We start from the raw sequence: 22,351 nt of genomic DNA on the forward strand, positions 1-22,351 counted from the left end.
GGAAGGAGAGAGCGCCAATTTCACCTGCAGTTTCCCTTCCAGCTTTTTCTATGCCTTACACTGGTACAGATGGGAACCTGCAAAGGGCCCCAAGAACCTGTTTGTAGTAAGTGTAAATGGGGATGAAAAGAAGCAAGGACGAGTGAGAGTCACTCTGAACACTAAGGAGGGCGACAGCTCCATGTACATCGGAGGATCCCAGCCTGAAGACTCAGCCACATACCTCTGCGCCTCCACACAGTGCTCCTCAGCCCCCTGCAGCCCACACCCAAACCCGGGCCTGCTGCTGCTCTGGGACCAGCGCCGAGGAAGAGCCATTGTCAGGAGGAAAAGGGAAATTCAATGAATGACAGTGTCTTCAGTAATCAGGGGGAAATGCAGACACTGATAAACAGGCATTCCAGTCACTGTAGCTCCCCCAACCAACTGGACTGTTCCTAAACATCACTAATCTCCACTACCACCACTATACTGGCCATATCATTGATTCCAATCCTAGCCTCCTCTTTTCCTGTGATTCCAAGTAAACTAGACAGTTTTCAAACCTATCTGAAATAATATGGTTATACCTGGGTAATAGTTACCCTTCACTATTGCTACATCCTAAGAGCTAGTCTTTATGGTATTTCTTTATGTGCATGAATGTAATATGGGGATATGCTGTCTCACACATCTGGCATGGAAGTCTGCATGTTTTATACCAGAACAGTCAATTCTGTCTCATTTAACTCATTGCAGATTTTGATTTTGCTTTAGTTCAAACTTCCCACTACATGGACATCTGTATGTCATTTCTTTACTATGTGGCTGTTTGCATTTTAAAAAATTGCTTTGATATCTGGAAGAAGAATTGATAGGGGAAATTCACTACTAAAATTGGTCTCTCCCCCAGTTTATATTGTAACTGTGATAGTGAATAAGTAACTGAACTCCAGGATCTGAGTTTCTTACTTAGTAATTTCCAGGTATATGAAGCTGATCAATCATCTGACCCTGTGCTCATTTTGCAGATTTCCAAATAACCCACCAGTTTAATATCATATCGGGCTTCTGTGATGGCTCAGATGGTAAAGAATCTGCCCACAATGCAGGAGAGCCGTGTTCAATCCCTGGGTCAGGAAGATCCCCTGGAGGAGGGAATGGCTACCCATTCCAACATTCTTGCCTGGATAGTTCCGTGGGCAGAGGAGCCTGGTGGGCTGTGGTCCATGGGGTCACAAGGAACTGGACGTGACTGAGTGACTAGCACTCTCACTTAATGCCGCGTTGGTGCTTGCTGCTGCTTAGTCACTTCAGGTGCGTCCGACTCTGTGCGACGCTATGGACTGCAGCCCGCCAGGCTCCTCTGGCACAGGCTTCTGATTCTGGAGTCTTTCTCGGGTTTGTCAGCATGATTTAATTTGCTTCTGGGCTCTTCATCTTATAGCTTGTGTTTTCAGGTTTCTCCCCACCATGCACATCAGTAATTAAGATCCAGCCTCTGCCCAGCCTCCTGAAGTATGGGGCTATTGTGCTCTCTCTCTTTCATAAATTTATATTTTAAAAAATTTATTAGTGTCACTATGTTTAGGAAAGATAATACATATTATAAAAACAATACTGGTTTGCATACAAATCCCTCAGACTGAAACGATTTAAGAGACATTCATGTGAAAGATTTCTTTCTCAAAGGTCATTCACAAGGCAGTAATGAATCTACTTGTCCATCAGATTGCAAATGGTTGAATCCGTTTTGCGATATGAATGTGCATAGAACTGGAAGGTAAAGCACAGAAGTGAGTGAGGTGAACCTGTAGTTCATTGTACAGTAGTGTTGATGGAATAAAACAACACGCCAAAAAAGAGCTGCTGGTCAACTTCCCAAACTGGATCTTCAATATGATTGGCATAAAGATCAATGGAAGAAATTTCTAATACTACCAGTGAAGACCCTGTGTTTTAGCTAACTCTGAGTTGGTAGAAACAAAAAGCACAGAGAAAAAGCAAGGACACAATCTGTCTATACTGTGTGTTGCTGCAACACAGTGCTTCATGTATTTTTCATACCAAAGAACATATGGAAATTGATTACATTTGTACAGCACTTCAATATAGAATGCTGCTTGAAACTGACCTGTGATTCCACATTCCCTGGGTTCTTCCTCACCTTAAGAGGTAAGGAGATAAAGTCTTTTCCACCCAAGTAATCAATTCCTGGATGCAGTGGCACATAATTTGGAAAATCTACTCTTATAAACATGGGGAAAATGTAAACCTGGAAATGAGATTTCTTAAAAAATACCTGTGTCTTTATGAAAGTCATGTGTAACCAAGCAAACATGCACCAAACTTTTCAGTTTCTTTGGGTTCTCAAATGGATTTGAAATTGAAAATATTCTGTTGTGTTAGTTATAGAGATACAGATCTGACCTTTTTTTTTTTTTTTTTTTTTGGAGAAGGTATTCTATCCATACAGCATTCAAGTAGCAGTACAAATCCTGCCATCATGTTACTCTCCAAAAAATATGGAATGCTTCACAAATTTGCATGTCATCCTTTCGCAGGGGCCATGATAATCTTCACTGTATCGTTCCAATTTTAGTATATGTGCTGCCGAAGCGAGCACAGATCTGACCTCTTAAATAGTCCCTCATTTTTTAAAGTCACATCGAGTGAGAAGAATGAGTGAAGTATAAAAATCAAATTGAACAAGGAAAGCTCACATCTCCCTGTTTACTGTAGGGCCCCAACATGAGCAACCAACCACCTGCTCCTGTTCTATGGGGCCCAAGGTGCTCATCACACCGGGGCATCACCAGCTAATCTGTGCTAAGGCAGGAGCACTCAGACCACACGTGAAGAAGTTTGGTGAAACAGACAGACGTTTCAGTTCCAACTCTTAGAGACAATCAGAAATCAGAGAGAGGAAAAACACCTTTCATTCTTGCTAATATCTCACAAGTCTTCAACAGGATTCTCTTCACGGGCGTTAGTGTCATTGTGTTTTGCTGCACAACAAACCACCTCAAAACTCACTGTTTAATTATCTCATGACACCTCTGCTCCATGCGGTGAAAGGGGGCTCAACTACACTGGAATCCCTCAATTTACTCACTTAATTAGTGGGGTTGACTGGAAGCTGAGGCTCAAGTGACATCTCAGAGGCCCAGGCTCATCTCTTCTTCAGACATTCTCAGGAGTGACCATGGCCCATACATGTGATCTCTCTTTGTGGCCCTGAGGGAAGCTGGGCATCTTACATTGTGCCTCGGGGCTTCCAGAATCACAGAAGTGTCAACTGCCTTTGCGGATGCTGTTCTCTTTGGTCAGAATGGTTTTTCCCAAGTACTTGTGTAAAACATATATGTACTCAACCTTTACAGCCCAGTTCAAGCAACAATATTTCTCATGTGAAGTCTTAGAGGATAATGTTGCTAACTTTTAATGATAAATATTCTTGTATCTCGTCCCCTCTTAAGATGGTTTGACAGGAATATTTGCTCCTGAGGGCCATCTTATATTTATATTCATTCAAATTGTTTCCTATGAGGCATGAAGAGATTCCTTTTAGTCCACAAACCAAAGCACGGTCAGGTTCCCTTCTTTTCATTTAGCAAATATCTCCTTCACAGCACAAGCCCCAGAGATAGGCTGCAGCAAATACGATGCTGTGAGTTGGGAAAGCAAGGCCTTGTCCAGGGGGTGACTATTCTGTCTTGGTTTACATCCTTCTGTGTAAACTGTGGCAGGGCTCCTGATCTGCATGAAGATCAGGGAACTTTTAAAGCACCCCCAAGTGCTGCTCCAGACCCCTTGCTCTTTTAGGGTGGAGGTGGAGCCTTTAGCAACATAGCATTGCTAGATTTGTCTTCATTTGGAGGTTCAAATCCAACATGCCTGAAAAGGAAAAGTTATCCCAATGATGTGCATTTCAAAGAACTTTGTAAACTCATGGGATTTTTCTTTTCCATTACATCCTAAACCTGCTACTCTTTCTGTTTCTACATATAAAGTAATTCAGATTCAGATTTACTTTTGACTTTAAAGAAGTTTTGAGATGTCTACCATTTATATAACTGCATGGCAACACTTCAAAGACATTAAGGACCCTATAGTGGGTTGGAGGGTGGCCCCCGAAGGATACATTCACATTCTAATCCATGGAAACTGTGAATATGAACTTATTTAACAAAGCAACTCTTCAAATGGAATTAAGAAAAGGGTGTCAAAATCCAAGCATACTGGATTATCTTGGTGGAGCCTCAATCCAGTGACAAGTGTCCTTTTAAAAGACACACAGGTGAGAAGGCCTCGTGAAGTCTTCTCGGTGGAGGAAGAGGCTGGAGGTGTACAGTCAGTAGCAAAGGAGCACCTGGAGCCACCAGAGGCCAGAAGAGGCAGGAAAGAGTCTCTCCTGGACCATCTGGAAGGAGTGTGTTCCTGCTGACACCTTGTCATCAGACTTCTGACCTCCAGGTTGCAGGGAACCAATTCTTGCTTTTTGGAGCCATCAAATTTGTGATAATTTGTAATGGTAGAACAAGGGCTACTGGGGCTAACACAGTTTTCCATAGGTAACATTTCTAAATAGCTACAAGCAACTCCTGAATGTTTACATTCATGGAAGGACATTTTTAAATTACTTGAAATTAAAGAGGAATTAATTAAATTAAATTACTCTTTGAGACATTTGCATTCAAATTCTCACATAAGTAAACATACACATTTATTTATCATTCAAATGTTTGAGTAACCACTATTTACCAGGTATTACTGGATCAGAAATTTTTGATCCAGTCACAGAGGGGCAGCATCTGCAAACATAGACCCTGGGGAAGAAGGGTGGGTAACATGGTGGTAAGTGATGGGCTGTCTCAAACTGCAGTCATTCCTTTCTTTTTTATTTCCCAAAGGCAGTATAGACCAGGTTTCTATAGGTCTGGAAGAAGCTGATACAAGGGAAACCCTTTCAGGATCAGGCAGATTCAGCAACTCTTTCTGAAGAGGAAGAAACGGGAGATGCTACTGTTAGCACCAGTGTTGATCTTAAGGATGCAAATATCACATGAGTTTGGGGTTTCCCTGATTGCTCCTTGAAAATTCAGCACAGAGGAATCTTATCTGCAGGCAACTATAGGAGGGGGACTTTCTGACTGAGAGCATGATGTAGAGAAGAAAATGAAAACTAAAAAGTGGGAGATAGAGTTGGGGAGAGAAACAGGGAAAGAAGGAGAAAATACACAAGAAGAATGAGAGAGACCATGACAGCTGAGAGAATAAACATCTAATCAGACTTTCTCTGTTACTTCTCACTGCTTTTCTGAACAGAAATGAATGGACAACAGAATTCATTTTCCTGAATTCTTGCTCCTGCAAGAAGGAGAGAACTTCACCACATACTGCAATTCCTCAAGCACATTTTACAGTTTACAGTGGTATAAGCAGAGGCCTGGGGGAAGTCCTGTCCTCTTGATGATATTAACTAAGGGTGGAGAAGTGAAGATGCAGCAGAGATGGACAGATCGGTTTGGAGAGTCCAGACAGCACAGCTCCCTGCACCTCGCGGCTGCCCAGCTCTCAGATGTAGGAAACTACTTCTGGGCAAGGGGACAGTGCTCTGGAAGCACCTGCTGTCTGTCCCCAAACCTCACTGTGGGCTCCAGGGTCGCTCCTCCTCATCTCTCCTCAGAGCAGCGGCCAGAGAAAGCTGAAGTCATGATGTCTATGAAGAAATTGAAGTTTTAATTAAAAAAATCCCCAGACTCAGTGTCACTGAAGAATTCTGTCAAACACTGAAGAGGAATTAGCATGAATTATACACAATTTCTTGAAGACAATAGAAAGAAAATAATTCTTCACTCATTTTATGAGGCTAATATTACCCTGATGCCAAAATCAGACAAATACCATAAAGAACTGAAAACTACAGGGAAATATCTTTTATCTAGAAGATAGACACAAATTTCTTAAAATATTTTAGCAAGTAAAATTCATTGATATGCAAAATGAATAATATACCAAGCACAAATGTAATTTCTTTCAAGGGTGCAAGACACTTTAATATTGAAAATTAATGGATAGAATTCACCATATTAGCAGGGTAGAGAAGAAGAACCATATCATCATATTAATCTAGTCAGAAAAAAAGATTTGCAAAAATTCAGTAGTCAATTATGATGAAAACTCTGAGAATCACAAGAATCGTGGGGAATTTCCTCAATAGTTAATGTTATTCTTACTAGTAAGAGACTATAATTTTTTTTAAGAAAGAGAAAAAAGCCAGAGTGTCCATTCTTGTCACTCTTTCGGTATAGTGCTAGATGTTGGAGCAAGTGCAATAAAGAAAGTAGATGTAATGATCTTATAGAGTTGAAATAAGAAGTAAAACTGTCACTATTTGCTGGTAACATGATTATCTATGTAGAAAATACAAAGACTATACCCCTAAATTTATATTAAGAAAATCCAAATTAAAACTACAAAGAGACACCACTTCACATATATCATAAGGGCTAAAATTAAAAATACTGACAATACCAAGTTCTGGCAAGTATGCAGAGAAGTTGGATCACTCATGTTTTGCTGGTGGGTGAATGGCCCAGTCATTCTAGAAAATAGTCCAAGAATTTCAAATACACTTAAATATTCACTTGCAGAATTCTTAATACTTGAAATCAACCAGTGATATTCACTGAATGAACAGATAAATATCTTGTAGTGCATTCACACAATGAAATACTATTTATACATCTTTCTCAACTTCAAGAGGGTTATTTTGCAATAAATCATTTTAAGTTGAAACAATAGGAAGTCAAAAGTTCGTTTAATATGGGAAGGAGATCTATAAAAGAGTGGAGATAAAAAAAAAAGTGGAGATAAATATATACATTAAAACTGATTCACTCTGCAGCACTGCAGAAACTAACATTGTAAGGCAACTATACTCCAATAAAAGTAAATTAAAATAAAAAAAAAGAAAATCCATCTAATATATTTAAGCTAGGCTTCCCTTAAATGTGGCCAATACTTGCATTAGCCTACAGTTGGGAAAAAAATCATCTCACACAGTCTATTTTATACTAAAATGATGAAAATCTTATGTAATGTATTGAATACTATACTGAAAGTGAAAATCAGGATGGTTATACGGTGTGAAATGGCTGTAAATGTGTTAGTTGTTAAACTCATGATTTTGAGGCTGGCCAGGAGCTCAGCTCACTCTTGCTGCCCAGAATCACCAGGAAACATAATACTGCATGTTGCTAGCCCAGGAAAATATAAAATTCCAATATTCCAAGTATGGTTTCTACTGAAAGCATACCACTTTCTCACTACTGTAAAGTCAAAAATTCTAAATTGAATTATCATAAGTTGGGGACAGTCTGCAGTGATCAAAAGGAACAGACTATTGATATATGCAGTAGTCTAGATAGATCTCAGGATGTTATGCTAAGTAAAAAAGTCAATCTCAGAGGCTACATGGTATATGATTACACTTATAGGATTATTATGACTGTATATGTAGTGTGATTCTGCTTATACAACATTCTCAACCGGACAAAATACAGAGATGAAAGGAGATCAGTAGTGACCTGGATTGTAAAGAATTGCAGGCCTCGGGAGGGTGTGCAAAGAGGGTTTCTTTAGAGAGATGGAACAATTCTATGTCATGATTTTAATGGTGGTAACAAGAGCCTATACATGTGATAAAGTTTCACAGAGCTATGCATCAAAACCAGAGTGCATATAAAACTGAGGTACCAGATTGTGACCTGTATTTTAATAAAATTTTAGCAATATCAATTTCCTGGTATGTATATGTAATTATTATATTAGCATATATATTTTAGAATATCAAGCTGCAATCCTCTGTGGTCTCTTCTGCTTAGTTACAAATAAATGGAAACCAGGACATCAGCAGATTTCAGGGATTTTCAAGGGTTGTGGAGGTGGGGATGGTCTGCAAAGTAAGTTCTTCAGGGTGATGGAATGATTCTGTATCTTAATTTTAGTGGTAGTAACAAGAACCTACAAATGGGATAAATTTCACAGCTATGCATAAAAAGGTAGATATAAAAACATGTGATATGTATTATAAAATGATACATATAATATAATGATACATATAGTATATGTATTATCATTCTTCTCCCCAGACTGCTCTGGGCATTTGTGGTCTCCCCTGCTTCCTTGTAAATAATTAGAAGCCAGGACATCAGCTGCCTGTCACTCAGAGTTCAAATGGGACAGGAGAGTAGATGGTTCAACTACATATAAACTCTCCTTCCTGCATCACTCATTAATGAGTTCTTTTGACCTTAAATTTTAAGAACTGGCACTGTTTTGGAGACTGTGTCTATACTTCCTTTTCTATTTGCTTATTTGCTTTTGGTTCTTTTAAATTAATTCATCTATTAAGATGACGAAACTAACTGGAAGATTGAGAGATACATACTTCATGATCTTGAACAGTATACAAAACTTCAATCATCAACTTCGGTGGTATTGACATATACTAAGTGTTTGAACAGGACTGGAAAAGGTCAGTTTTCATTCCAGTCCCAAGAAGGGCAATGCCAAAGATTGTTCAAACTATTATGCAATTGTGCTTATTTCACATGCAAGTAAGGTTATGCTTAAAATCTTTTAAGCTAGGTTTCAGCAGTGTGTGAACCAAGAACTTCCAGATGTACAGGCTAGGTTTCAAAGAGGCAGAGGAACCAGAGATCAAGTTGCTAACATTCACTGGATCATGGAGAAAGCAAAGGAATTCCAGAAAAGCATCTACTTCTACTTCATTGACTGTGCTAAAAACTTTGTGTGGATAACAGCAAACTGTGGAAAATTCTTAAAGTGATGGAAATACCAGCCCAAGTTATTTGTCTCCTGAGAAAGCTGGATGCAGGTCAAGAAGCAACAGTTAGAACCGGACATGGAATAATGGACTGGTTCCAAATCGGGAAAGGAGTCTTTCAAGGCTGTATATGGTCAACCTGCTTATATAACTTATATGCTGAGTATAACATGTGAAATGCTGGGCTGGATGAATCACAAGCTGGAATCAAGATTGCCGGGAGAAATATCAAAAACCTCAGATACACAGAAGATACCACTCTAATGGGAGAAGATGAAGAGGAACTGAAAGGGCTTTTTGATGAGTGCAAAAGGGGAGAGTGAAAAAGCTGCCTTGAAACTCAACATTCAAAAATCTAAGATCATGGCATCTGGTCCCATCACTTCATGGCAAATAGAAGGGGAAAAAGTAGAAGCAATGACAGATTTTATTTTCTTGGGCTCCAAAATCCCTATGGACAGTGACTGCAGCCATGAGATTGAAAGATGCTTTCCCCATGGAAGAAAAGATCTGACAAACCTGCAGGTGGGCTAAGTCGCTTCAGTCGTGTCCGGGTCTGCGTCCCTGTGAACCGTAGCCCTCCCGGATCCTCTGTCCATGAGATTTCCCAGGCAAGAATACTGGAGTGTGTTGCCATGCCCTCCTCCAGGGGATCTTCCTGACCCAGGGATTGAACCCACATCTCTTATGTCTCCTGAATTTGCAGGCAAGTTCTTAACCACTAGTGCCACCTAGGAAGCTTAAGATGACATATTAAAAAGCATAGACATCACTTTGCTGACAAAGGTCTGTATAGTCAAAGCTATGGTTTTTCCAATAGTCATGTGTGGTGTAAGAGTTGGACTATAAATAAGGCTGAAAGCTGAAGAATTGATGCTTTTGTACTGTGGTGCTGGAGAAGACTCTTGAGAGTCCCTTGGACTACAAGGAAGACAAACCAGTCAATCCTAATAGGAATCACTGTGAATATTCACTGGAAGGACTGATGCTGAAGCCGAAACTCCAGTACTTTGGCCACCTGATACGAAGAGCCAACTCATTGGAAAAGACCTTGATGATGGGAAAGATTGAAGGCAAAAGGAGAAGGGAGAGGCAGAGGATGAAATGATTAGATAGCATCATTGACTCAATGGACATGAATTAAAGCAACTTTGGGGGATACTGAAGTACAGTGTAGCCTGGTGTGCTGCAGTCCATGGGGTCACAAAGAGTTGGACACAACTTAGCAACTGAACAACAACAAAGTGTTTGAAACCTGTAGATACCAACGTTTGTAGGAGAGCATTACAGCATTATGTCACAGAAAGATTTGGCATACTTATCTTGAATTTATTTTACAAAGAGAAAAATAATGAGCCACTAACAAGTGAGACTGAACACTTTGGACAACTGACATAGACAATGTGACGTCAGGACAATTCCAGGACACATGATCTAATAAATGCAATTCTGCTTGTGGAGGGGACAGGACTGAATATCCTGGTCTTCCTCAAAGTCTAATAAATAAGACTCAATTTCGAATTTCAAAAGAATATTTTATTCCTGTATAATTTCATTCAAAATTTAAAACTGAATAGACACTAAAAGTCAGATGGACTGATTTTTTGTCATTTGTGGTGAAGTAACTTTATTTATTGAAAAACCTAAATAGAGTCATAGAACTCAATACAAAGACAAAGAGATACAATAATTATTTTGAATAAAATTTCCATTCACCAAGAAGCCTAAGATCTGCAAGTCTTCTTAAAGAGTCATTAGATTCTGGATGGAGAAAAGTAAGTATAGGCTAAATAAATGACCAGTTAATAGATAACAGAACATTTCATAGGCTATAGTAAATTATATTTTAAATCAGCTGGAAAAACCATTTTGCTGAATAATTATCGATGTATGTCAACTTGCTTAATATTCAGTTCCATTCAGTTCAAATTTTAATACTGATTGCTTTTTTTTCATGCTTTCTTTCAGGATCTGATTAATTTAATGACCAGGAAAAAACAAGCAGACAAAGTAAAGGTTTGTGGTGAGCCAGACTTTTTCCCATGCATGCACAGACCACGTGGTCTATGAACATGGCACCCCCCACTTCCTGTTGTGGGGAGTCACACGGGTACCGGGTAGTATGTATATGTGCTGTCGGGCACTTAAAAGACACTGAACTCTCAGCCTGAGGCAGAACTCAGCGCATTTGTTCAGGGAAATCCATGCCTCATGCCGCTCTCCAGTCTGCTCTGGGTGTTTCTGGCCTTCACCTTCCCTGGTAGGGATGCTTCCAAACCCAGATGTGATTATTCAGGGTAAAAGGACTGCACACAGGCATTGGTGCTTCACAGGTACTTGGGGAGGAAAGGAAAGATGGAGAAAAGCGAGCAAGCATCTTATGATTTCAATTTTTTGTCTTTGGGTCCTAAATAAATCCTACACTATTTTATTCACTGCTTCATCTTTGTTTTCTGATTTTTTTCCCCACAGCATCTGGTGTGGCCCAGAAAGTTACTCAAGACCAGCCAGATATATCCAGTCAAGTGGGGCAGTCAGTCACCCTGAATTGTCGGTATGAAACAAGTTGGAGAAATTACTACCTTATTTGGTACAAGCAACTTCCCAGTGGACAGATGACTTACCTTATTCATCAGTATTCAGAAGACAGTAATGCAAGGAATGGCCGCTACTCTGTAAACTTCCAGAAAGCAGATAAATCCATCAGCTTCATCATTTCATCCTTACAGCTGGAAGATTCTGCAAAGTACTTCTGTGCTCTCCCTAAGCTCACAGTGCTTGAAGTAATAGGAAAAGCTGTACAAAAACCCAGAGCTTGATAAGAGAGAGCCCCCCTCCTGCAGGACCCCAGCTGAAATTCACACCCACAGACCCCAGACAAGAAATGATAGTCCTGTGGTTGTTTAAGTTGTGGTCTGGATCAGAAGATTTAATTCTAGATAAAGGCTCCTTCCATGTCATTGGAAACAGGTGTCCAGAGTAACTTTCTACAAATACATTCTCCTCTTGAATTTTTGACTTTAAGTCAACCATACAGAACATGTATAAAGTTGTGTAGATTTGAAAACTTGTCCCATAATACTTTAAACTGGCAGTTTTACTTCATCACAAACCTGGGTCTAGTTGTGTGGAGTCACCATCAAAACCATTTGCTTAGTCACTTCCTCTTAGACTTCGTGTCAGGGCACAATCAGAAAAGCAGAACCATGAGTGATGTAGAATAAGAGATTAGTTAGAAGGACTAGAATTCAGGCAATAGCTAGAGCTGGTGGACAAGTCTGTACAAAGCTGTTATTTTATATCTGATATTGAGCCTGAATTCACTTTAAGTGAGCTTAGAGTAACGTTTGTAAAGGAAAGTTTGGTGAGGATGAAAGCATGGACAAACTGTGACACATAAAGTCATACTTAAACTGTGAGGATACTTGGAACCCACAAAGACTTGTCTGTCCCTCACCTCTTTCAGTCTCACAATACTGGGTGACCTTGAAGAGAAGTGGCTGTCATTCACCATCATGCTACACGCATACCTGGCCCAAGACAAAGAAGATGAGGAGGACATCTAACGGGAAGTGAAGGAGTTGTGAGTCAACAATAAGATGAGCTAGTTCAGCAGCAGCAATGTAGAAAAAGCATTTGCCAAAATCCAATAGTCAACCATGGTGAAAACTCTAAGAAACACAGCAATAATGGAGAAGTTCCTCAATAGCACTTAGTATGTTTACTGGTAAAAAACTACACTTTTCCCTAAGGAAGGGAACAAAGGGAGAATATCTGCTTTAATCACTCTCCTTCAGCACAGTGCTGGACATTGTAACCAGGGCAGTAAAGAAAGTAAATATATGATCAACCTTATAATCCAGAGAGGCAGTCAAATTACCACTGTTTTCTATCTATGTAGAAAATCCCAAAGAATATACCCTCCAAAACTCCCACAACTAGTAAGTAGGTTCAGAAGGTCTCAGGATACATAAGATAAACACAAAATAATATGCATTTCTATATACTAGCAGTAAACATGTGGATATCTAAATTAATAATATAATACTGTTTACAATGACTCAAGAAAGACCCTAAATCCTTAGGCTAAAATTTAAGAAAACATGTACAGAACTTATACACAGAAAGCTACAAAACACTGGTACTTCCAAAAAATACAAATAGCCAATTATTCTAGCTATTATCCTAGAAAGACCAACTTTTCCCCCATGGAGCTGCATAGGCATCTTTAAAAGTGAAAGTGAAAGTCCTCAGTCATGTCCAACTCATTGCAACCCCATGGACTGTATAGTCCATGGAATTCTCCAGGCCAGAATACTGGAGTGGGTAGCCTTTCCCTTCTCCAGGAGATCTTCCCAACCCAGGGATCAAACCCAGGTCTCCCATATTGCAGGTGGATTCTTTACCAGCTAAGCCACAGGGGAAGCCCCATGGAGGTGCATAGGCACCTTTAGAGGGAAAAAAAAAAAAAAATTGATGACTCATGCATTATGACCTCCTTTTGGACTTGATTCTGTTTATTGACTTTATTTTATCCTCATACCAACAGACCATTCTATCTTAATTACTGGGGCTTCATACACATTTTGAAATCTGGAAATGCAAGAGATGCTTTGTTTGTCTTATTCAAGGCTTATCTAGGTTTTCGCACTTCCACATAAGTTATACATAGCTTCTACCACAAGAGATTGAGGTAATTTTCTTGGGATTGTGTTGAATTTATGAATTGATTTGGGACAATTGACATCTTAACATATGGAGTCTTTGGATCCATAGCCTCTTTATTTATGTCCTCCCTAATTTCTTTCATTAATGTTAAGATTTTTGTAGAGGACATGCATTGTTGCTGTTGTTTAGTCTCTGTCGTGTCCAACTCTTTGCGTCCCCATGGACTGTAGCCCACCAGGCTCCTCTATCAATGGGCTTCCCAGGCAAGAATACTGGAATGGGTTGCCATTCCCATCTCTAGGGGATCTTCCCAATGCAGGGGTATTTTCTACATATACAAACGTATGATGTATAAATAAAAATAATCCACCTGGTTGGCAGGCAGACTCTTTACCACTGAGCCACCTGGGAAGCAAGACTACTTATTGATATAACAATTTTATCTTTTATTTCACATAAATTTTTTTACCTTAATTGACCTAAATGCCCAGTACCAAATCCAGAGCTAGGGTTAACTGGGTTAAGAAAAATGTGATTACAGGGATTTAATTGTGCTCTGAAATGGCCAGAACAGAGTTAGATACCTGTCAATATGAGAACAGATTCAATTCAACAGGCAAATAGATGGTACCAACCTCTTGTTGGGGTTTTGAAAACACTATTTCATTGAGCAGCCTTAGGAAATGGTCTTTCCTGATATCAGTGTCTGTAGGTGGCAAGGACTGGTCACCACTGAGTACCAGGCCATGGTTTATGTTAGTTACCCCAGACATCAGAAGTGAGGACGTTTCTCATCTCCCTATAATAATCTGTCACTTTTTTCTCCCAAATCAAAACTATTCTAGAGTTACTGGAGAGGAATCAAGAAGAGGACTTGCATACCTTATAATAAATTAGTTCCCAAGCATTTGATAAATGACATTTTAATTGCATTTTCTAATGCTTTTGTTAGAATCTAGAAATAAAATTGACTTTTTGTGTTTAGTGACTGTATCAATGCACTAATAGGTTCTAGTTCTTAAACAGCTTGTTTAGAGGTACTTTGTATTTTCTACACATACAAACTTATGATCTCTAAATAAAAATAGCTTTACTTCTCCTTTTCAAACTTAATACATCTTATTTCCTTTCCCGGTTTGATCCCAGGCCCTCCATCAAGTCAGTGAATAGGAGTACTGATAGTCTACCTGTCTTGTTTGTGATCCTGTAGGGAATAATACTGACTTTGATATTTTCAATGATACCCTTTATTAGATTTGGGGATTTGTCTTTTATTTTTGGATTGTTGGGAGTATTCATCATACTTACCTCCCATAACTCCCATCATACATCCATAACAAAAGAGACACTAGCCGTTCAGCAAATTCTCTTGATTATTTGAAAGTAAATTAAGTACACAATTTTGGTTTTCATCAAGCAAAGGAAGATAACCTCACCTCTTATGGTCAAGATATAATCTTCTAAAATTAAAAATTCTGAAAAGCAACAATAGGCTAGAAAACTTATTTTCAGATTCTCCATATGTTTTTGGAGATATTATTTAAAATGACACTTTGAAGTGTTTCATACAATCCTCTAAAAAATAAAGTCAAATAAACCAACAAACAAAATGTTCATGCTAGTTTTCTTCTGCCTTTTGCTAATATAATAAAATAATATATTCCTACATAGCTTAAATGAATTCATTTTCATTTGTTCCTATATTTTCAGTAGTAGTGGGTGTTGACTTGTGTGTGCATGTGATCTGCCACAGAGAGACTCCCAAAGAATATTTATGATTATTTGTTAAATGAATGAAGCATGATTATCATGATATTTACTCCCATATCATCAGTTTAATTTTCCTCCATCCTAGAGTTGGGATGTTTGTTATCTGTTCTTGAAGTTTGTCCACAAATATAACCCTCTATTTATCCTGTTGGAGTCTTTTGTTTAAGTTGACTTCCATGGCATTGAAAGATTGCTTTTAGAATAATTTCAAGAGTTGCTCAGCATAACTTCTTTCACTAAGTTCATGAATAACAACTCATCTACTCATTCAGAAAACAGATAACTCTTGAGTGCTTTTTGTGTAGGAACCTCTCTTTATAAACTTTGAATAACCTTAAAATATGGGAAGGTTAAAGACAAAAGGAGAACTACAAAGAAGCCGACAACTGAGGATCATAATGGGGGTGTGACAAAGAAAGGAGCCAGAAATAACTAAAATCTTTTGTGGAGCGGTATAGAACCAAGAAAACACAGCTGAGTGCAGAGGTAGTACAATTATGATGTGTGTGAGTTCTCAGTCGTGTCCAGCTCTTGGGCCCACCAGGCTCCTCTGTCCATGGATTTACCCAGGCAAGAATATTGGAGTGGGTAGCCATTTCCTTTTCCACAGGATATCCCTGATCCAGGGATTGAACCCCCATTGCCTACATTGCAGGTGGGTTCTTTACTGGCTGAGCCACCAGGGATATTTACCTTTCAATCTGAGCAACTTTTCAAAAGGTTGACTTCTGGTGGGAGTTTAGCTCTGCAGTCTGTTTATTCAGTCACAAGAGGGGGCTGCTTCACTTGGAAACAATGGTCCTTTATGGCTATAAAGGAAAGGAAACATGTTTTCCATCAATGTTCCACAGAAAAGTGAAAAAAAAAGAACAGATTTTCATTGTCATTAGATAAACTGATTTTATAATCCTTTGTTGAGTGCATGTGGTCGAGGATTCAGGGAATCATAGCCTCTTAGCCTAAACCTTTTCCATTTACTTCCCTAAACACTGCTTTCCCATTTCCCACCCCTGGTTAACTCTTCCCTTCCCTATTGCTTAGGCTCTTTCCTCTTCACTCCTCTTTTTCTGCCAGGATCACCCTTCTCCACCCCAGAGAGTTTGCCTTCCCTTCTGTCTTTTCTCTCAGTGTCTGCATCCTTGGTGCAGAGCACCTACAAACGTGGGCACAGAGGGCCTTTAAGGGCAATTGTTCAAGGAGGACGAGGAGAATACCATCCGTGTCATCAGTTACTATATCAAGAACCGATGCATTGAGAAATGTCTGCCTAGATGGAGACAGATGCATGATTCCAAGGACATTTTCAGGATGCTGAGTTCCAATGTCCGAGATCAAGATGTTTAGCTTTTTGTCTCAGTGTTACTAATATTTCCTGTCCCTAGGAACAACCAGAGCCTGCTTTGAAATCTCACGTACATTTGCTAGAATGTGGATGGGAATTTTCACCTCTTTACATTTTAGAGCTCAGTAAAGCTTTCTGGGATTAAACAATGTTTTCCACAAGCTTCACGGAGCATCAGAAAATTTCTTTGAAGAAGTAATGATAGAACAATGGTTCTGGATAGACACACCACTGCGATTGGTGTTCCTTTTCCAGAGCCAGACTTTAAACTTCACAAGGGTATCAGTCTGTACCCTGTGAGTTGGGGATGTCTCTCCTTCTTTGGAGGACATGACTGAAACACGGGAGGAAGACCTACACAAGGAACTGCTTGATCGTTGGCCGACAGATCCTGGCAACAACACACTGCAACAGATACCTGCGCTGGTTCTAAGTCTCTACCAGCAGCAGTTGTTTCTGTTCACTGGAGACAAGCCCAGGAGCAGACACAAGTGTGAGCCCTGAGCCCACAATCCTGGTTTGTCCTTGAAGTATGAGGCTGGTGGTTGGAGTAACTGTTTTTCTGACCTTGGGTAAGTGTTCTGTGTCTACAAGGGTTGACTTTGAGGCCAAGGGAGCATAAAGCATCATCTGCTCTCTACTCTCCTTCCTGTGTTTTATTCAGCTTTATAGCAATGGAATTGAGAACAGATCTATGCATTTGCTAGTGAGCGCAAACTTCTACATGACAGGTTAATCCATAGCCATGATCCCAGAAGAGACCTTAGCAGTAAGCAGGTTGGAAGAAATCTCTGGGGTTATTGAGCCAAAGACCCATGGGATAAAGCCTATAGAGTTCTCAGAATCTTGCATGTGTCTTTGGTCCCTATATAATAAGCACCAATAATATTTCTCAGGACACAGATAAAAATACTGGAGTAGGGGGTAAGTCCAGACAGTTTGGGGAATGTTGTGCCCTTGTTCCACAGAATTACACTGATTTGTTGTCGGGGGATAATTTTATTTTCTTGACCCTTTAGGGACTGTGACTGATGCTAAGACCACTCAGCCCAGCTCCATGGATTATGCTGAAGGAGAGGATGTAAACCTACCTTGTAACCACTCTACCATTGGTGGAGATGGTTATATACATTGGTATTGGCAAAATCTCAATCAGAGTCCACAGTATGTCATTCATGGCTTACGAGGCACAGTGAACAAAAGCCTGGCCTCTCTGACCATAGCTTCAGACAGAAAGTCCAGCACCTTGGTCCTGCCCCAGGTCACCCTGAGAGACACCGCTGTGTACTATTGCATCCTGAGAGGGCACACGGGGACAGATGGGGCTGCACCTGGGCAGTATCTCTGGTGGGAAGAAGGGGGGACACAGTGGGGGAGCAATCATGAGAGCAAATCTAGAGTCATTTAGAAGGAGAGTCAGAGGGCAGTGAGAGATGAGGAAAATGAAGGGAAGGGAAAGGGAAGAAGATGGATAAAGAAAAGAAGAGAAAGAGGACAAGCAAAAAGTGCGTCACTGGTTGATGTGGCTGCGAATGACAAGGCAATTAAGGATCATAATTTTAACACAGGAATAAAGTGAAGAGGTATTAATAATTTCTCATGGCTCCTCCTCGTGTCAATAAAATGTTGGTTTCAGTGTGTTAAAGATGAAAAGAGGGAAACACAAATAATTCTCCTGTTCCAAAGGCTTCTTTTGTTTGGACCCAGGACAAAACCATACTCAGAACACATATTATTACAGTTGTTTCACTTGCAAATAGATCTTACTCAGAGGAAAATCTGAAATGTTATTTTGTTACTACTCTAGAACACGCATGTTTGTGATAAACAAAATTTAAGGAAACAAAAGCTAAGTGAATATTTGTTTTTAATCTGTCTAGAAGTTCTGCCTCTATAAAGAGTTTTCATAATTTTTTTTATATTCTAAGCAGTATATAGATCCATCTCATCATAAAAGTCTCAGGCAGAGCAAAAGTGAAGGCTCGTAGCTATATCTCCTTCATTCCACCAAATGAAGGAGATTCCTCCCACTGTCCTTTTCTGACAGTTTAATGTATATCATATCAGCCTGTTTATTTCAATTACATATATTTTTGTACAGTTCCCCAGGTGAAAGGCTTCCCTGGTGAAAGGCTTCCCCTTAATGAAAATGAAAGGGGAGAGTGAAAAAGTTGGCTTAAAACCCTTCATTCAAAAAACTAAGATCATGGCACCAGTCCCATGACTTCATGGCAAATAAATGGGGAAACAATGAAACAGTGAGAGACTTTATTTTGGGGAGCTCAAAAATCACTGCAGATGGTGACTGCAGTCATGAAATTAAGACACTTGCTTCTTGGAAGAAAAGCTATGACAAACCTAGATAGCATATTAAAAAGCAGTGACATTACTTTTGTGACAAAGGTCTGTCTAGTCAAAGCTATGGTTTTTCCAGCAGTCATATGTGGGTGTGAGAGTTGGACTATAAGGAAAGCTGAGTGCCAAAGAACTGATGCTTTTGAACTGTGGTGTTGGAGAAGACTCTTGAGAGTTCCTTGGACTGCAAGGAAATCAAACCAGTCCATCCTAAAGGAAATCAGTCCTGAATATTCATCGGAAGGACTGATGCTGAAGCTCCAGTACTTTGGCCACCTGTGTGAAAAACTGACTCATTTGAAAAGACCCTGATGCTGGGAAAGATTGAAGGTAGGAGAAGAAGGAAATGACAGAGGATAAGATGGTTAGAAGGCATCACTGACTCAATGGACATGAGTTTGAGCAAGCTCCATGATGGACAGGGAAGCCTGGCCTGCTGCAGTCCATGGGGTTGCAAAGAGTCAGACACAACTGAGTGACTGAACTGAGTTGAACCCCAGGTGGTGCAGTGGTAAAGAATCTGCCTGCCAATGCAGGAGACACAACAGAGGCAGTTTCAATTCCTGGGTCAGGAAGACCCCTGGAGTAGGAAATGGCAACCCACTCCAGTATCCTTGCCTGAGAAATTCCATGGACAGAAGAGCCTGAGCAGCTACAGTCTAGTGGGTCGCAAAGGGTTGGACACAGTTGAACACACATGCACATATCTTTGCACATCACTTTATGCAACTGCATACACATTTATACACATACATACATATGTGCACACACACAGATCAAATGATTTGCCATTAAATTGAATTTATTTGGATTTTTCACACTGTGCCTTTTGATTTTCATTTAATAATGTCCTGGAGCTCTTTCTACAGTTGAAACAAAGTGGAGTGGCCCACTACATTCTTTCTGATGCTTATTTAGTACTTTGAAACATTTTATCATTAAATTAATTAATTAGTAATTATAATAATTATTATAATAATTATAATGAAGACAACATCTTACTCATCTTTGTGGAATCTTACACATCTTTGTCTTACACATCTTTGTAGGATCACTTTGACATCTACATGAAAAATTTAATTAGATATATGAATTAGATACTAGAAAATTTGATTAGATGTTCAATAAAGGGCACATTTAAAATTTTTGGAGAAGTGGCATCTTGCCCTCTATATGCTGTAAATAGTCACACTTCAACAGAGTGAGAGGACATATCTTGCATCCTCCACAAATAGGAAATTACCTGTGTTTTTTCTTTTAACAGTCCAAATATATTTTATCTATACACAATGTGCATGTATGCTAAGTCGTTTCAGTCATGTCCGACTCTTTGTGACCCTCTGGACTGTATCCTGACTGTCTCCTCTGTCCATGGATTCTAGGCAAGAATACTGGAGTGGGTTGCCTTGCCCTACTCCAGGGGATCTTCCCAACCCTGGGACTGAACCCCTGTCTTTTATATCTCTTGCACTGACAGGCAAGTTTTTCACCACTAGTGCCACCTGGGAAGCCCCAATATGAGAAAAGGCTTTTTATTAATCAGATTGGTTCACTACTTTAGGATTGACAAGCACTGTGCTTCCTTGGGCACATTGCTGAGTCATCATGTGCATTTTTACATTTTCACTGACTTACAGCTGTGATGACACGTTGACTGTGAGTATCAACTGATGTCTAAATGAATATTTTTTTTGCTATTTTTTTATACTAAGTTAGGAGAATTCCTCGCATCTTTCCAGGGGACTCTATCTAGCTACATGCAATCATCATCTTTCAAACTATCTGGTGTCAACCTTATGACAAACAATAATTAAACGCTTTGATAAAACAAGCAGAAATCTGTGCCATTTATCACAGTCTATGAAGAATGTCAGAGATAAAGAGAAGTGTGTATTGGACTGAACTGAAGTTCACAGGAAGAGCCTAACAAAATAGTTGGGGACCAATTTCACATTTAATAATGATAGGAATGGGGAATACAAAGAGGAAGGAAGAAAAAGAGAGAGGGTTGGATGAAGGAAAGAAAAAAAGTAAATAGGAAGGAAAAATTTAATGAGTCCGTGAATGAATAAGGATTTTGGAATACATTCTTGTCTTCATTACGAGATCCCGTGTGATGTCCTTTGACTCTTTCTTCTATGTTTTTAGAAGATCTAACTCATGCCCTCTATATTTTGTTGCATCCCTAGCAATTGTCAGTAAAATGTTCAGCCAAGAATATTTCTTTATTCAGTAAATGTTTATTGAGCAGCTACTGTTTGTCAGGTACTATGCTAATTACTGAGGACATTTTAACAAATAAAACAGATAAAAAGATAAGTTTTAGGAAAAGCAAAGTGAGGAAATAAGCAAGTGAGCTCTAAAGCTGGGAAGGGGAGGAAATGAGGGAAAAAGTGACTGAAAGTGTCCTGAAGGGATATGCTGATCTTTGGAAAGTGCTAGAGCACCTCTCATTGTGCTTTCCAAGACTTGAGTACAAGTATCTGTTACCTCAGATTTCACTCACATTTCAAAACAATTTCCAATGTATGATAAACATAGCCATTTACATTTCCACACACATCCTACACACCAGGACAAATTTCTGTCTTTTTGAATATCCAAGAATACGATGTGAACGATGTCACATTGAGGGTTCTAGTGTTTCACAAACTCCATCTGTTAGGCATATCTGAGAGACTGAGTCTAAGTTAGAAGCATATCTAATTCATTCTATCAGAATTGAGTGAAATGTGCAACATACTAGGTGATTTCAAATTGACTTGCCCCCTGAAGTAGATAAGATGTAAGAGGGTTATAAGAAACAAGTAACAAGTATATACACATATGGCACATGGAAAAGACAATTTCCTGAACACAAAGAAAAGAAAACTTCTGAAAATAATCCATTAGGATAGCCAAAATTTACTGATTTATGACATCTTCTTAGAGACTTGAGCACCAGTTGATCTGGTTGTGTGGCCACCTTCCTCTGTACTAGGACCTTTGAAGGCACATTTGCTTCTACCCCTGATTGACTCCTTGCAGAGAGGAATGATTCACCAAGGAGTCTGACCTGTTTAATTTTCTACACTGACCTAACCACCTCTTACCACCCCACACTGCTTTCTACTTTGTACTCTAAATCCTCATTCTATTGAAAACAAATATTCAGTAGCCCCTGTAAAAATTCCTTCCACATATCTTAACTGAAACCTGACTGTAATCCAGCTCTTTCACTTGTGGTTACTTCTGGTCCTCCCTCATCTAAAACACTTCAAATTTAGAGATGAGAGCAGCATGCTTGTCACTCCCACACCCCCCAAAAACGGACTCTTGTCTTTGACCCTTTGAGGCTTTACCTTTTACCCCTACTTTTCCCTATTCCTTTCATCACTCCCATC

General features: G+C 39.5%; 1 non-coding gene and 1 gene segment (V, D, J or C); one reads left to right on the top strand and one right to left on the bottom strand.

The window, feature by feature from the left end:
* Positions 1–2,498: 2,498 nt before the first annotated feature.
* On the bottom strand, positions 2,499–2,605 carry LOC122705965. Its single transcript, XR_006344234.1, has one exon. It is a non-coding gene; the product is annotated as a U6 spliceosomal RNA (small nuclear RNA).
* Positions 2,606–11,008: 8,403 nt separating this feature from the next.
* Positions 11,009–11,652, top strand: LOC122705717. The segment is given in 2 exon segments: positions 11,009–11,093; positions 11,306–11,652. Coding segments are annotated over 2 exon segments (396 nt in total).
* The last annotated feature ends 10,699 nt before the right edge of the window (positions 11,653–22,351 follow it).

This window comes from Cervus elaphus, chromosome 12 (assembly GCF_910594005.1).
Source record: "Cervus elaphus chromosome 12, mCerEla1.1, whole genome shotgun sequence".
Lineage (NCBI taxonomy): Eukaryota > Metazoa > Chordata > Mammalia > Artiodactyla > Cervidae > Cervus > Cervus elaphus.